The sequence below is a fragment of the Diabrotica undecimpunctata genome, chromosome 8, assembly GCF_040954645.1.
Source record: "Diabrotica undecimpunctata isolate CICGRU chromosome 8, icDiaUnde3, whole genome shotgun sequence".
Taxonomy (NCBI): Eukaryota; Metazoa; Arthropoda; class Insecta; order Coleoptera; family Chrysomelidae; genus Diabrotica; species Diabrotica undecimpunctata.
In genome coordinates, this window is record NC_092810.1 from 28,715,581 (window position 1) to 28,732,891 (window position 17,311).

The 17,311-nt window shown below is 30.9% G+C and overlaps 2 protein-coding genes across 4 annotated transcripts in view; one reads left to right on the plus strand and one right to left on the minus strand.

Annotated features, from left to right (window-relative positions):
• Positions 1-17,311, plus strand: part of Plp (Pericentrin-like protein) — a 147,968-nt gene that overhangs the window by 50,698 nt on the left and 79,959 nt on the right. The window lies entirely within an intron of this gene.
• LOC140447352 (uncharacterized) lies at positions 5,080-7,997 on the minus strand. The gene has a single exon (XM_072539959.1). The coding sequence runs from the start codon at positions 7,956-7,958 to the stop codon at positions 5,103-5,105; it is 2,856 nt and encodes a 951-aa protein (XP_072396060.1). The 5' UTR covers positions 7,959-7,997; the 3' UTR covers positions 5,080-5,102.

A 17,311-nucleotide genomic window follows, 5' to 3' on the forward strand; every position in this document is an offset into this window, starting at 1 on the left:
TGAATGTCGGTGTTGCCACATCGGAAGCAACATCCTCTTCTGTTCTGCCCCTCGCAGTGCCAATGTTTGTGTCCAAAATCTGTTTTTCTATTATTAAAAGCTCATTTATGTTCCGCTATACGTTTGTTAAAAGTTCTATCAGTTTGACCGATGTAAGGTTTTGGTGAAACTGAAAAGTCCTGTTACAAAGAGAATCAAACAGCTATTTCAATTAAATATAAATCAATAGAAAACAACATAGTGTTTACAAAAGCAGTTAAACTTAACACTACTATTGCTATAGATAAAATAAAATATTATAAAAAAACAATAAAATATTTAAATAATCAAAATATTGAAACAATAAACAAAGATCCGACGGAAAAGTATTAAAACGAATTACACTGGCGCTAGAAAATTCAAAATCAATATTAAATTTAATAGAACAGAAATACCTCAATATCATCAACCCACAGCCTCCTAAATTATACTCTTTTAGTAAACTACACAAAACTGATCTTCCAATAAGACCTGTAGTTTCTTTTTATACAGCTCTGTCATATAAACTTTCAACAAAACTGTTGGAGATTATTTTAGAACACACTTAAATTTTTACCTAAATTTACCGTAAAAAATACAATAGAACTAGTTAATAAAATACAACATTTTCGATTACCTAACAACTCCAGATTAATTTCATTTGACGTAAAAAATCTTTTTCCTAGTATTCCTCCTACAGAAACTTTTGTTCTAGTAAAAAACATTTTAGACCATAATATTACAAATCTATTAATAGTCAAATATATACAAATAACAGTGCAGGACTTATAATTTTATGCACAGACATTTTTATGGATCATCTACAAACAAACATTTCAAAACACCCCGTATTCAAACAGTTTTTATATTGGTGGAGATACGGAGTCGATGTACTATAATATTCTCCACCTAAGAAGACCGGTTTGCAATTAAATGCTGGTAACTTTATTACTAGCGGACCAGATAAGCGGCGATATATTTTACACTACCTTTATGAATAACATTTTACTGCTCTGTTGTTTCAATCAGCACTGCTCAACAAGTTATCGTTTAGTGGTTTTAATATTTTATTGCAATAGTACGAGTACGGAATATTTATTTAAACACTGAATTTATTACATGTTAATTTTTTTTAAATTTCTTCTGACGTATCGTATAATGTAGGTTTACCCAATATCCAAAGTTATGCCTTTACAAGAACATATTATTTGAAAAATAAGGAGTACCATGTGTCATAATAATTGTGATCTCCTTTATACACACTTTAAAAATTTGTTCAGTAATGTATTTCTTAAATCCACACAATCATTGAAAAATGATTCATGCTGTTTAAAAATATCTCTTTGTTAACGACACTGTCATCGACAAAGTAGATCCAATTCAAACGGAATCATATTACTTCTCTTCTGTTTATCGTTAAAAATTAATTGATGGTCGTGTGTTGTATTGGTGTTATTTAATAACTTAACAAAATACATAATCAGCAAAAATCTTATTTAAAACCTGCGAACGGTTTTTGCAATCACAATCAATGCAGTGTTTATGCTTGTTTAGCATTGGCTGTTAAATAATTTGTGTTTGATTGTTTCGTCTGTTGTACAACCCTCGTCCTCATTAGGGTGTAGTAGTTGTATATAAGTACCTATTTTTTATAGTAGTGTAGTGAAGCGCAACTTTAAAGCAAAATGAGTCATTTGGAAGAAAATAAAATACAGTCGAAACGTAGAGTGTTATCTCCAGAAGAACGGCGTTTAGTTCTAAAAGTCGAAAGTTATTTCAGTTTGGAAAAAATAATATGGGTCCATTGACATCTGTTATGGCAGTTCAGAAACGCACATACGATGCTTGAGGTATCGCAGAGAGGACCATTCGGAAGAATTAATAACATGAGTGAGGATGAGATAAATAAAGTAAGCAAGAGAAATCGTCGACATCCAAAAACTTTAGATTTGCACCAGTCAATTAAACCTGCAATTAAAAATATTATATATAATATGTATAAAGTCAAAGAACATGTAACAGTTAGTGCTGTGTTACAAAAAATAAAAGACAAGGAACTGTGTGATATTAGTTTAACAAGTTTGTGGAGAGTGCTGAAACATTTAGGTTTTCGATATAAAAATACAAGTAACACAGGTCTGCGACATAAAAATTGTTTAAAATTGAATAAGTGATTTTTATAGTATTTTCAACGCTAATTTTGGGAAAAATAGTGAAAACATTCCATCACGTACAGTTATTTCACAAACTGCTTGTCTATTTTTAGCTTTTTTATGATATTTTTATACATAGTTCCGTACTCTAGTGAGTTTGAATTTTTGTTTTTTGGATCTTTATGAACTATTTATTAAGCCCATAGTACTTTTAATAAGTATAAAAAATACTTTAAGGTATTTTCAGTTACTTAGCTGTTTTTTTACTATACAAGTTTTATGTAAAATAAAGAGTTGATTAGGAGAAACCAGCATTATTTTCATGTCGGTACTTGTCCATTGCCTCCCCTCCCTCGCCATCCACTTACTGACTCACTGAGCATCTTTTATGTCAGTGCCTGTCTGCCACAGTGCCCATCCCCCTCGCCATCACCAAGCAGTGAGCTTCTGCTACCTGTTCTTCAGTTCACAGTATCTCTTCACTCTGTGCTGTTCACGTGCTGTGGTTACTAGTGATTTGTAGTAGTGATTGTGAGAGTAGTATTAAATGATATCTCGTGACACACGGATAGTTGGCAATAAAGTGTGAATCAAATAACTTTCAGTGATTTTTTATCGAACTACAAAGAACATAAATTCAAGGCATCAGCCTAAACAGATTGTTTTCTTGTGGTGTGAAGTTGTTTTATGAAAAATGGCTACCAGAGGATGTATCAACTCGCCAGATTGCTTCTGCTATATTTGTGGTAACTATACAGATAAAAGGCAACAAAGAAACATTTCCGATTTTGTTGAAAAGGTATATTTTGCCTATTTTGGTATAAAGTTGGGTGATCAAGACAAGTCTTGGGCCCCACACAAAGTTTGTTCAGTGTGTGTTGAAGAACTGAGACAATGGTTTCAAGGTAAAAAGCAGTTATTTCGTTTTGGAATACCAATGGTTTGTCAGGGAGCCCAAAAACCATAGTGATGACTGCTATTTTTGTTCTTGCAATGTTCAAGGTTTCAATTTGAAAAACAAAAAGGATATTTCTTACCCTAACATCAAATCAGCCATTCGCCCTGTTCCTCATGGACCTGAAGTACCAATACCCTCTCCTCCAGTTTCTTTGGATGGTATTTTAGATGACCACGAGCCATTGGCTCAGCTAGGTGAAAGTGAAGAAGACAGTGATGGCTACGATCCTGGCACAACCGATCCCGTTCCATTCTCACAATCTGAACTGAATGATTTAGTTAGAAACCTAGGTCTTCCTAAAGACTCGGCAGAACTTTTAGGGTCTAGATTAAAAGATAAAAATATGTTGGCTCCGGGTACGTCCTTTTCTTGGTATCGTTCCAGGGAAAAGAAATTTGTATCTTTTTTCTCTCAAGACGGTGACTTGGTGTTTTGCAGTGATGTTCCTGGACTTATGGTACGTTTCAAAATATAATATGCTCCTGATGAGTGGAGACTTTTTATAGATTCTTCAAAAAGAAGCCTTAAAGCAGTGCTTCTACACAATGGCAATAAGTATGCTTCTATGCCAATTGGACATTCTGTTCACTTGAAAGAATGTTATGAAAACCTCGAACTGGTTTTAAACAAACTCTGCTATTCAGACCATAAATGGACACTATGTGGTGATTTGAAAGTGATCAATGCTGCTTGGTCAACAAAGTGGTTATACAAAGTTCCCTTGCTTTCTCTGTGAATGGGACAGTAGAGACAGAAAGCAACACTACATTAAAAAAGTTTGGCGCTTGAGAAAAACCTTACAGGTGGGGGTTAAAAATGTTGAGAGGAAAAGCCTTGTGGATCCCAAAAAGGTATTACTACCACCACTCCACATTAAGTTGGGGTTAATGAAACAATTTGTAAAAGCGTTGCCAAAAGAAGGGGAGTGTTTCAAGTATCTTTGTGGACAGTTTTCTGGTTTATCCGAGGCAAAACTAAAGGAAGGAGTCTTTGTCGGACCAGACATTAGAAAACTGATGAGAGATCCCAATTTTATGGAAAAAATGGAAACAAACGAAAAAGCAGCATGGACATCTTTTAAACTAGTTGTTACCGGTTTCCTAGGAAACAAAAAAGATCCTAACTACAAGACAATCGTCGCAGACATGCTCGACAACTTTAAGAAGCTGGGATGTAACATGAACATTAAAGTTCATTTCCTCCATTCACATCTAGACTACTTCCCTGCAAACCTTGGTGATGTAAGTGAAGAGCAGGGTGAAAGATTCCACCAAGATATCAAGGAAATGGAAAGAAGGTATCAAGGAAGATGGAACGTCAACATGATAGCGGACTACTGCTGGATGCTAAAACGAGATGACCCTCAACGAGTACACAGCCGGAAAAGCAATAAAAGAAGCTTCGACGGAAAGCAAAAGCGTTACTATAAGGACTTATGAGCTTAAAGAGAAATGTAAGTGTACTAGATATGTAGTTTATAACATGTATTATACATGAAATAAAATCCTTTAACTTAAGAAAAAATTTGAAAAATTGTTAAAATTTTGTTATTATACCAAAAAGTAATTCCTTTTTTGTGAGAAAACCTTACGTGATAGAAAAAAATGGATTGCATTTTTGCAATCAGCGCTGAAAAATACATAAAAATCAGTTATGAAATTCCAAACAATTTAAAAAAATATTTTTTTTGTAAACCTGTGTAATAGACCTGTGTAAGTATTGTGTGAACACTCTAATGTTGTTTCAAAACGGTGGCATTTTTAAGAAAATACATGAGCAATAAAACGTCTGATAGTCCGAGGCAAGTTGTATTTTTATCATTTAATCATTTAAAATTTCTTGCTCCCTATAAGGGAGAGGAGCGTGCATAGTAGCACAGTAGTACAGTAGCATCTCAAATTATAGTGAAACATGATAGAAAAAAGGTAAAGGAACATGGAAACACACATGAAAGGCTCTACATTCCAATATATTTATTGAATTTCTAGTTCACTCCCTTCACTACCTTCACAATATACAAATTTACAAACATCAGTGCAATATATGCCTTCAATATTATCCTGGTTATAAATAGGTGTTTTAGGATGATAACTTATGTTAGAATTAAACAATTTTTGGGTAATATCAGCTAAATACTCACATTTCCACGTATTGAACGATAAACCTATATAAGAAAGTTTCTTACAATTCTTTAAAAGTCCGCCAAAATCTACATATTTCAAACCGTTATGATCTAACAACAATTTCTTTAAATTTCTCAAAGACATGAACATATTTTTAACGTTCAAACTTGAGATCGAGTTAAAAGATAAATCCAAAATTTCCAGTTTGGCTAAATTCGAAAATATACCTATCTCAAACGCATTGCGGGGCGGTTTAACCGATCCCATACTGTTCCTGCTCAGGTTTAATACTTTTAAATTAACGAGTTGCTGAAAAACTCCGACATCCATAATGTTTAATTGAGTTTGTGCCAAATTTAAGTCTAAAAGATTTTCGAGGCCATCGAAGAGGCCTCTCTCTAATCTGTTTATTTCGTTGATTTGTAAATTCAGCCTCTCGAGGTTGACTAAATTGTTGAAGATGTTCACCGGAAGATTTTGCAACCGGTTGTTTTTTAAATTGAGCACTTTTAGAGTGCCTAAACTTCGAAAAGCATTCGATTCTATGGTAGTTATTTGATTTAGGCTTATGTCTAAAGTTTCTAGATACTGAAGTCCTGAAAAAGTATCATTTTTTAACGAAGAAAACTGGTTTTTGCTTAGATTTAGATACTTCAGAGCTTTCAGTCCTTTAAAACAAAACGGTTCCAGTTGTTCAAGACCTATGTTGGACAAGTTCAAGAGTTTCATAGAGTTTAGATCACTGAAAGTATTTTCTTTCAAAATTTTATTGTTTTTGAACAAATTTTGTGCGTCTAGAAGTTCTAAATTGAAAAGGTCGTTTAGAGCACCAGCCTCAATGGTTCCAACGGACGAACCAGGCAAATATAGCTCAGTTAAGCTAAATAAACCTCTAAAACAGTTAGTTTTTAATGTGTTAATCTTAGAATCTTTTAGTGTTAGTGTTTTTATGTAAACGTTCGAAATACTGTTGGCTTCCAAAGCACCGTTGATGGTTAATATTACTTCTTTGAGATTAATGTTGGTCAGTTTGTTTATATATTTTATAGGATTGTTTGCTAGGTCTATCTTTGTTAATTGTTTGAAGGTGGATTTGGAAAACCAAGTGTACTCCACTGTTGTTATATTGTTATGAGTCAAGTATAGTTCCTGAACATTGGGTAAATTAACAAACGCATTTGATTCGATCGTTGTAATGTTAATATCAGACAAATCTAAAACAGAAATTTTATCGAGATTACTAATTGCGTGACTTTTGACTGTTTGTATTTGATTGCCGTGCAATTTCAAATCGTTTACGTGTAATCCGAACATGCCGTTGTCTAAAATTGTTATTTTATTATAACTCAAATCTTGAACTCTTAAATTTGGTAACTCGAAAAAAGTTCCTGGCTCTATTTTTTCTATGAGACAGTGCGACAAATTTATACTTTTAATGTTTTTACACCGAGCAAAAGTGTCTTTTTTTAAGTATTTAATAGAATTAAACGACAAATCCAAATGCTCGATATACACATCGTCAAAAACTCCTTGAAGGTTGGCTATCCTGTTGTTACTTAAGTCTAACTCTTCTATGGTAGCTTCACTAAAACATTTTGGTTGCAAAACTTGTATTACAGACGAAGACAAGTTAAGTTTTTTTATGCCCGAGTACAAAAAGGTGTTTCTTTTTAAAATCGTTATATAATTGAGACTTAAATCAAGCTCAGAAAATCTCATGGCATTAAAATAGTTCTCAGCTATTGATTGTATCGTGGAGTCTGACAAATCTAAATAATAATAGGTACTATAATCCAAAAATTGTTTTAAGTCTAAAGTTTCATTTGATAGAGTGCGAAATTGGTTTTTTCTGAGCACTAGATTGCTAGAAACCATTAATTTAACTTGTGTAATATTATTAAAAGTACTAAGATCTGCCGTATTGGCACAAATTTTTGTTAGGAAAGTTTCTACTTTAGATCCGGCCAAGCTCAAATAATGTTTGTGGTATGTTAGGTCTACTAACTTTAAGTCATTTCCGCTTAGATCGAGCACGTCTGGCGCTATAGACAATCTGTGTTCGTCGTAATGGGAGAAATTATTGCAGCTTAAATTTAAGTGGCTGAGTTGTATTGGTAAATAATTATTTTCGTTAGCAATGATAAAAGATATGCGGTTATTGCTTAGATTAATGTCAGGCACAGTTATCACTTTCCCAAAATCAAGCGTTTTGATCTTATTGAAGCTTAAATCGATATTGGATATATGTGGAAAGTCTGTAAAATGAACATCCAAAAAGGAGATGTTGTTGTTATTGAGTTTGATAATTGTTAATGATTTTGGCAGACTTCTTACAAAACTTACATCAATCAAAAGGTTGAAACTTACATCTAGATTTTTTAAATTGTCAAAATCGTCGAAAGCCGAGTTGGAGATTCTCTTAACTGCACTATGGTGGATACTAACATCGTATATACTTGCAACTTGTGGTGGTCTGCGAAAAGATTGGATGGTGGGTATATTGGAGCTGGATACTTCTATCGCAGATAAGGTCTGTTGGTGCTTCTTCACTTCTTCGTTGAAATATTCCCTGTAGATGTCTTCTACACTTATGTTTTTACAGGACAAAGTTTCTCCGTGTCGTATACATTTAAACTGTGTGGTATGACTTATTTTTTGGGATATAATTGCAATAATTAATAACGTTTTCACTAAATTGACAAACATTTTTATACGAAACAGAAAGAATACAAACTATTACCTATTAAGAATATATATGTGGAATAATATAGATGTGCTAAAGGTCATAATTATGAATAGGCAAAATTAAAATACAATCGACTGATTTACAAGGTGAATAAATATTGGATAAATATCACCAATATTTATCGAGCTAATTTAGTTAGTTCTCCTAATACTTAAAAAAATATATATTAGGGAGAATTGCTTAAGAAATAAATTTAAATAATACGGTGGAACTCAAAAATATGTTTCGTATAAAATCTTTAGACTATAAGTGTTCTAGATTTAATAGACTATTGACTATGAACTTTAGATGAAGTAAAATAAAATGAAATTAGGAAAATTCGTGATAATGTCGGAATATGATGAAATGGTTAATTTTTTAATTGAAAAGGATTGGGCTTATCAATTAACCGATGTTAATACAGACATATTTTGTAAGACTGTGATATCAGTCCGTAATTATTTAGCGGCTCTTAGAACTTCTTCTTCCTTCTTATATCTAGACTTTAAAGCCTGTTTCTTCTTCAATATTACTCTCCTAAATTGTTTAAATTATCGCACCATCTTTTTTTTTGGTCTGCCAATACTTCTTTGTCTATTTGGTGACTTATCTCATGCTATTCGTTCTATCCTATCCTCTGTCATTCTACTAATGTGTTCGTTCCACTCCTGTTTCCGTTTTGTCACCCATCCATTTATGTTCTTATGTTTTCGCTTCTCTCCGTATCCAACACGCTTTTCCCTGATATTCGTCGGAGTATTTTCATCTCTGTTGTTTCTAGTAGTTGTCTCGTTTTAGATGTGCCAGGTCTTGTCTCCGCTGTGTTTGTTAATATAGGTCTAATTGCTGCTTTATAGATTCTTGTTTTTGTGTCTTGTCTTAGGTGGTCGTTCTTCCAGATTGTGTCATTAAGAGATCCCGCCGTTTTACTTGCTTTTACGCTTTGTTGTCGTACTTCTTCAACATCTCCATAACTAATTTCCAGATATTTCCCATAGAAATCTATTCCCATATATATATATATATATATATATATATATATATATATATATATATATATATATATATATATATATTCAAAAAAGTAATAATAATAATTTACCAATACGATGAATTAATTGAAGTGCTGCTGCTACTCTTTGGCTAAATATCTGTACTGCCATTTTAACCTTCATTTGAAGAAGAACTCTGCTTCACTATCATATATATATATTTAGGGATTCTACAGTATTCACTGCCTTCCCTCGCTCAACCGTTTCCATCTCTCACTGTTGTTCCATTCTCCATCGTTTAGGCCTCTCTTACTCATGGCGTCGTCTACTTCGTTACTCCAGGATTTTCGGGGTCGCCCTCTTTTCCTCCTTCCTATGGGGCTCCATTCGTTATTCTCTTTATCCATCTGCTGTCGCTAGTTCTTCTTACATGTCCATACCACTTTAATCTTTTTTGTTCTATATATGTTAGTATGTCTGTTTCTATTGATGTTGTTTGCTTTATTTCGTCATTACTTCTCCTATCTATTCTTGTTACTCTGCAGCATCTTCGCAGGCATTCCATCTCTGTTGCTACTATCTTACTGCTGTTTTTCTTGTTTATGATCCAATTTTCAGCCCCATATGTCAGAATACTTCGCACTAATGTTTTATAAATCTGCGTTTTTGTCTTCATATTTAGGTGTTTATCCCACCATACTGAGTTAAGTTGTCGGATTGCTGTTCTTGTTTGTCCTAATCTTTGTGTAATTTCTTCCTCTGTTGCCTTTTTCGTGATTATAAACCCCAGGTATTTGAATTTATCCTTTCCTTTGTTTGTTACGTTGTCATCAATCTGTAGATCTTCTATGTCTTCTTCACTTGTAGATAGGTACTCTGTTTTCGCGAGGTTAATATCTAGGCCAGCCTTGGTATATTCTTCTTGTAGTTTCTTCATCATGTAGCTGAGGTCGTCTTGGTCTTGTGCAATCACTACTTGATCGTCTGCAAAACTTAACGTATATAGGTATTAGTTCCGTACCGGTACTCCCATGCCTTCGCATTTTCTTTTCCATGTAGTCAAGGCTTTCTCTAAGTATATTTTGAATAGGGTTGGAGATGTGGAACAACCCTGCAGGAGCCCTTTTGTTGTGGTGAAGTCTCCTATGATTCTTGTTCCCATTTTAATGGACACTTTATTTTCTTTATACTTTATTCACTATCATATTCATATAATTTTTGGATATGGGTCCACTTTGCCATTTTTTTAATATTATTGGTAACATATATTAAATCTTTTTTGATGAAATCATTCATCATCCTCTTAAAAGATGAGGAGGATCAAGTAAAGGGTATAGAATACATCCTTCGACCTTAAAGGAGTTATTTCTATATTGATCTGCATTGCGTTGTCCCAGATATTCTGCTTCTGTATCTTTTATAAGCATATTTATTACAGCCGAATTCTTTAGATCACAGATAACAGTAACAAGTGTATATTTTATAAATTAGAAATGACTTCCACCAACATGTTTTTAATTTGAGGGGTTTTGCACCACCTCTGCTACAAAAGTGGTATGAAATAGGTGATTTCCACGGTTTTCTTAGACCTCTTACCATAAAAATTAGACTATGATCTGCTATATATGAATCTCTGTCATCTCCTATGTCTTCAAAAGCTTCTATACACCTACTATGCTCATTGTAATGAGGACTTGGCATAATCGCCATTTCATCAAATATTATAGCTATATGCTTATCTTTTTTTTTCAGTTTTGATGTTGCTTTTAATGACTCAACTTATTAATGCCTGGGCCCCCAATAGTTTGAGCCAGAAGTCTGTTTAATGTTGACTTACTGGGTAAGATAAATAGATTGGAAAGAATACTATATGAATGAGAACTTTGTTTGTATAAAGACAAAGTCAGCCATTTCTCATTAAGAGTAAATCATCTTAGTTTTTTTGCTTTACAGCTCTCTCTGTGCTGAATTTGAATTAGCATAGCTGTCATTCTATTAATGTTCTGAAGATCATCCACTTTATTTTATTTATAAAACTCTTTATCAAACAGTTTGTGTTTAAAAGACTTTTTACTATTTCTTTCCAAAGAATAATTATGGTGTAGTTGTTTTAATGCTCCATATATATATATATATATATATATATATATATATATATTGATACGATTGGGGTTTATAGAAAATAATTTATAAGTTATATACTACATAATATTAGATATAAAAAAGTATTTGATTATTTTAAATAAGTTATATACTAGAGAATTTTATAAAAATTATTTATGTGAGGGCATTTTTAATAAATTAGCATATAATAATTGTAAAAAGTTGTATTTTAGTAATTTTAATGTTGTAAATAGATTTAAGTGAGCCATGTGCCTAGGCAACCAACTATACAGTAAGAAATTTGACATAGAAATTAATCATAAGGGAATATAAAGTGGGGTTATAAGAATATATTGTTTGAAATGTGTATTTTATTAAATTAGAGTGTTAGTTACTAATTTAATTATATATTCTGATCTGAAAAGCCTAAATGTAAACAAAATTATTAATAGAAAAGAATGGAATTCTCTGGATCTCCGGAGATGGCCATGTTTGCGAAATGGTTTGTTCCAGAAAATTCAGACAAGTATTAAATAGAACAAATTGGAACATGATATCTTACGAGATGGTTCTAGAAATACAAAAACATATAAATACCCGTGATTTGGATTCAAGATGGCAGTTTTTTTGGAAGTTTTTAGTCAGAAGTCAGGCCAGTTTATTATGAAAGTTATTAGACACATTTAGTGAAGTAAATTGTTCAGAATTTTCAAGAAGTCAATCAGAAAAGTTTAGTAAGAAATATGAAAGATTATTTGGAGTCAGAGAATCAGGTACAAATAGTCAAATTGTTTAATATAGTGAGTTAAATGAAGATTAAAAATTATGCATATAATTAATGCACATTTATAATTATACACAAATAATTATTGAAGATTATAAAAGTATATTGGAAGAAATTAAATTATATTGTGGTTGGAGATTAGTATAAATCAACTTATAATAATTGGATATTGGTATATTGAAAAGAAGAATAAATATAAATGCTGTTTGCTGGTTTGGTTGGTGGTGTATAAATGCTGGTGAAGAAAACTATATCTTAAATTGGTAGAAGCTGATAATTGGAAAAAGTAATTTCACAAAAAAACAAGGATAACTGAAGTACGAAGACATTCAGTGGTGATTAGAATCTATATACTTAGTGGAAAACAGTTCATTTAGACATTCAGTGAAAGAAAGGTACAAAATTTTGTTAATATAATTTAGTTAGTGTCATAACAATTTCAATTTTGAAGATAGTTTGTTTAAATTTTAGATTGTCTATAGAATTTAATTAGTTTTATAAGAATATCAGTTTAAAGATAGTTTATTTTAAATTTACATTGACTAGGTTAGATATATATGTGTGTTTCATAATAGTTATAATAAAGATAATTTAAAAAAGTACTTACAAGCTAATTCTTTGAGAACCGCGATAAAAACCCTATATATTATTAAAATTACTCATTGCTCATCATTCAAACAAAAAACACATCATAACAATTTGGCACCCAACGCGGTGGCTCTCTATTTAAAAGAATTAGTTTGGGAAGATAAGTGCTCTCATATAATTAAATTAATTTTCATTAGAAAGAAAAAATTATAGATTTTATTTTTAATTATATTTGAACAAGTAAAGTCTCAAAATGTCTCAAGGAAAGAAAGGTACAAGAAGCAAAAAGAATGAAGAAGATGTGGAAGTAGAAACACAACCTATACAAGAGGAGAGTTTAGTTCAAGTTCCACAAGATACTGCAGAAATGAATCCAGAAAGAGAGGAAAATGTCAATATGGCAGCTTTGATGTCATTAATGATGCAGATGAACAAAAAAATGGAAGAGAATACGAAAAAAATGGAAGAGAATTCAAAAGAAGTCAAAGAAGACAAAAAAAAAATAGAACAGAAAATGGAAGAGAATACAAAAAAAATGGAAGAGAATTCAAAAGAAGTCAAAGAGGACATGAAAAAAATGGAACAGAAATTGGAAGAGAATTATAGAAAATTAGAAAAGAAAATAGAAGATAATAATAATAAAATTGTAAAGCAAATAGAAAAACAAATGGATAAAAAACTTCAAACTGCAGAGAAAAAAGTAGCAAATGAAATAAAAAGTATACGGAATGACTACAAGAAAAGGATAGAAAATGAGAGGACAGAAGTAAAGAGGATTATTCAAGATAATAAAATAGATATAGAACAGAAAATAGAGTTGGAGAAATGTAACTTAGAAGTAAAAAATAATGAAGACAGGAGAAACACAGAAGAAAAATTAGACGATATACAACAAAATATCCAAATAAATAGTAATCAAATAAGAAATGTGGAACAGAGAATAGATGATATTTCACAAATGAGAGACATAGGGAGACCTTACTTAAATTTAACAAATGAGACTGGGATTAAATTCTCTGGTAATATAAAAAATTTGCATCCTAGAGTATACATAAATAGTTTAAAACATAAATTAAGATTTGTGAATAATATTAATGATATTAAAGATTATATTAGAATGACATTAAATGACAATGCAGCAATTTGGTTTGCAAGTATTGAGAATGATTTAGATAATTTTCAAACATTTGAAAATAAATTTTTAAATTATTATTGGGGTGAATTAGAGCAAGCCAAGTTTAGAGAAATTCTATATTTTGGAAAGTATAATCAAAATTTAAAATCAAATATGGTAGATTATGCATTGAAATTGATAACAGTTGCAAAATATTTAGAACCACCACTTAGAGAGGATGAAACAGTCTTAAATGTATCTAGACATTTTGATGCTGATGTTGTGCAAACCGTAACTGTACAAAATATTCAAACAATAGATAGTTTTATTAATTTTATTCAAAGAATACAAAGAGGCAATATGACAAGTAATAATAACAACAGAAAAAACAATAATAACTTTCAATATGGTAGGAATGATAATCAACAATATAGACAATCATATAACAATAATTATAGATATGGTGATAGTTTACAAAATTTTAATAATAATAACAGTAATCCAAATAGACAGAACTTTAATAATAATACTAGTTATAATAGACAAAATTTTAATAATAATACTAATTATAATAGACAACATTTTAATAACAGTACTAATAATAATAGACAAGATTTTAACAATAGAAAGAATACAGAGCGACCTAACTATAACAGACAGGTAAATTGTGTTCGAAGGAATAGGAGCTGCGAAGACAGGGAACGAAGTAGTACAAGGCAGGAAAATGTGAGTAGAAGTCATAGTAGGGAAGGACATAGGACATCAGATCCAAGTGGTCAGATACAATCTGACAATTCTAATAATCAAAATTTTGTGCAGTAAACTTTCTGAATTACAAGTTAGGCCATTGCTATTATGAAAAACCTTCTGAATTTATTTCTCTAGATGAAGATAAAATTATTGAATCTATTAATTTAATTTATATAAATGCTTTGGCCAAAAATAAAATGATTAAGATTATGATAGATACTGGTTCAGAAAGTACTTTAGTCTCGGAGAATTTTATTTTTAATACATTAAAATTATCAGATATAATAAAGATTCCAAAAATTAAAATTGTTGGTGCAAATAATAAGAAGTTGGGTGAAATTGATAAACTAGCCAATTTTAAAATTAATATTCTTAATAAAGAAATTAATATGCAAGGATTTATTGTCAAGGATTTATGTGTTGATATATTAATGGGAAATGATGAATTGGAAAAGAAGAAAGTAAAGATAGATTTTGAAGAAAAAATGGTAACTTTGGAAGGGCAAATAATTAAATTTATGCAGAAAGATGAGGTGGAAGAAGGAATAAGAGTTGATAGGATATTATTAAAAGAAAATAATGATGTTTATGAAGAAGAAATGTATTTTGATGATAGGGAAATGTCCCAAAAGAATGTAAAGAATAATTATTGTAGTGAATATTTAAGGAATGGAAATTTTAAGCAGATGGATGCCTACGAGGCGGAGTGCGTAAAATTGGAAGCAAGGAATAATGAGTACATAATGAAGAATAATTTTATTTGTAAAGAAGAAGATATGATAAAAGTTTTAAATTGCCCTGAAGAATATAAATCAATAGTCATTTCCATATTGCAGCAACACAAGGGACTTGTCAATAAAGAAAATAGAATTGCACAAAATTATATCCATAGTATAAAAGTTAAAGAAGAAAAAGATTTAAAAACAAAATCATACCCAATACCATATAAATACAGAGAAGAAGTAAACAAAACAATTAATAATATGTTAGAAGATTGGATCATTGAGAAGGCAGACACACGTTTTATTAACCCCATAGTAGTAGTACGAAAAAGATCAGGTGAAATCAGGTTATGTTTGGATGCAAGGAATATTAACAAGATTACTGAAAAGCAATTTGAAGCACCAATGAGTATAGATGGAATATTAGGAAGAATTACAGGAATGTCATTTTTCACTAAAATCGATTTACAGCATAGTTTCTGGTTAATACCACTAGAAAGAAAAAGTAGACAGTATACAGGATTTCAGATAGATGGAGTAGTATATCAATTCAAAGTAGTACCATTTGGACTTCAATCATCTTGCAGTGCTCTATGTAGATGTCTTCATGATATTTTGGATCAATATGAACATTTTGTAATTCACTACATTGATGATATCTTAATTTTTTCTAAAACGGCTGAAGATCATGAGAAACACCTAAAAATTATAATAAATAGATTAGACAAAGTTGGACTAAAAATAAATCAAGAAAAATGTACATTTTTTCAAAAAGAAGTAATATATCTAGGTTATAAACTTAACACTAAGGGAATCGAAATGGATCCAGAACGGACACAAGTCATTCAGGAATATAAAACACCACACAATTTAAGAACTTTAAGAGGATTTATTGGAATAATTAATTATTATAAAAGGATGATACCAGATCTAAGTATAAAAGAAATTCCATTACTTGAACTACTGAGAAAAGGTGTAAAATGGAGATGGGATCAGAGAAGAGAACTAGCATTCCAAGAAATTAAAAACATTTTTCTGTCAAATTTGAAAATATACTATCCTGACTATACACAGCCATTCATACTAAGAACAGATGCATCAATAGAGAGATTATCAGGGGTATTATTACAAATACATGATGGGGTCGAATACCCAATACAATTCATTTCAAGAATCACAAAGCCACATGAAAAGGGTTACTCAGTTTCAGAATTAGAACTAGCAAGTATAATACACTGTGTCACAAAATTAAGATTTTATTTGTTGGGTAATGAATTTACAATAGAAACAGATCACCAAGCTTTAACGTCTATATTAAATAACAAATATGGAAACAGTAGAATACATCGGTGGAGTCTAATACTTAGTGAATACTGCTTTGAAATCAAATACATTTCTGGAAAATCCAATATAGTGGCAGATGCTTTATCAAGGTTAGAAAATACATCACAAAAAGGGCAGCGAACAATAAAAATTGGATTAAATCAATTAGTAGAAAGTACTGGATTATATTCTAAAGAAGAAATTATAAAAGATCAGATCAATTTGAGTAAAAAACAAAAAGTCCTTAGGAAAGATGGGGTATATTATAAAATAATAAATGGCATAGAAGTATATGTAATAACTAGAACTTTAGCAAAGAAAATATTGAAAAATTTACATAACAATTATATGCATATTGGTTCAAGAAAGCTATGGATGCTATTTAGGGACAATTATTTTGCAAAGAATGACATAAGTATAGCAAAAGAAATTACTACCCAATGCCCAATATGTCAACTAAACAAAGAAAAGAATTTAAAAAACCAGAACACATATAAATCTAATGTTGTATATGAAAAACTAAATACAGTTTCCATGGATTTTATTTCAAATTTAGTTCTCAGTCCAACAGGAAAAAAGCATATACTAGTGATAGTTGATTTATATACAAAATTTATTAAACTATATCCCTGCTCTAGAACAAATGTTAAAACATTAAAATTATATATTAATCAATTTTTCGAAGAAATAGGACCATTTAGAAATTGCATAATAGATAATGCTACATATTTTAACAACCAAAAATTTCGGACATTTTGTGAGAAAAAGGGAATCAATATTCATTTTACAATTATCAGACATCCTCAGGCAAATCCTGCAGAAAGATATATTAAAGAAGTTATAAAATATTTAAGGATACTGTGCCAAAATCAACACGAAACTTGGCAGCAACATATACCACAAGTAGAGTATTTTTTAAATAATACACATAATTTGAATACAGAGGAAGTACCAGAAT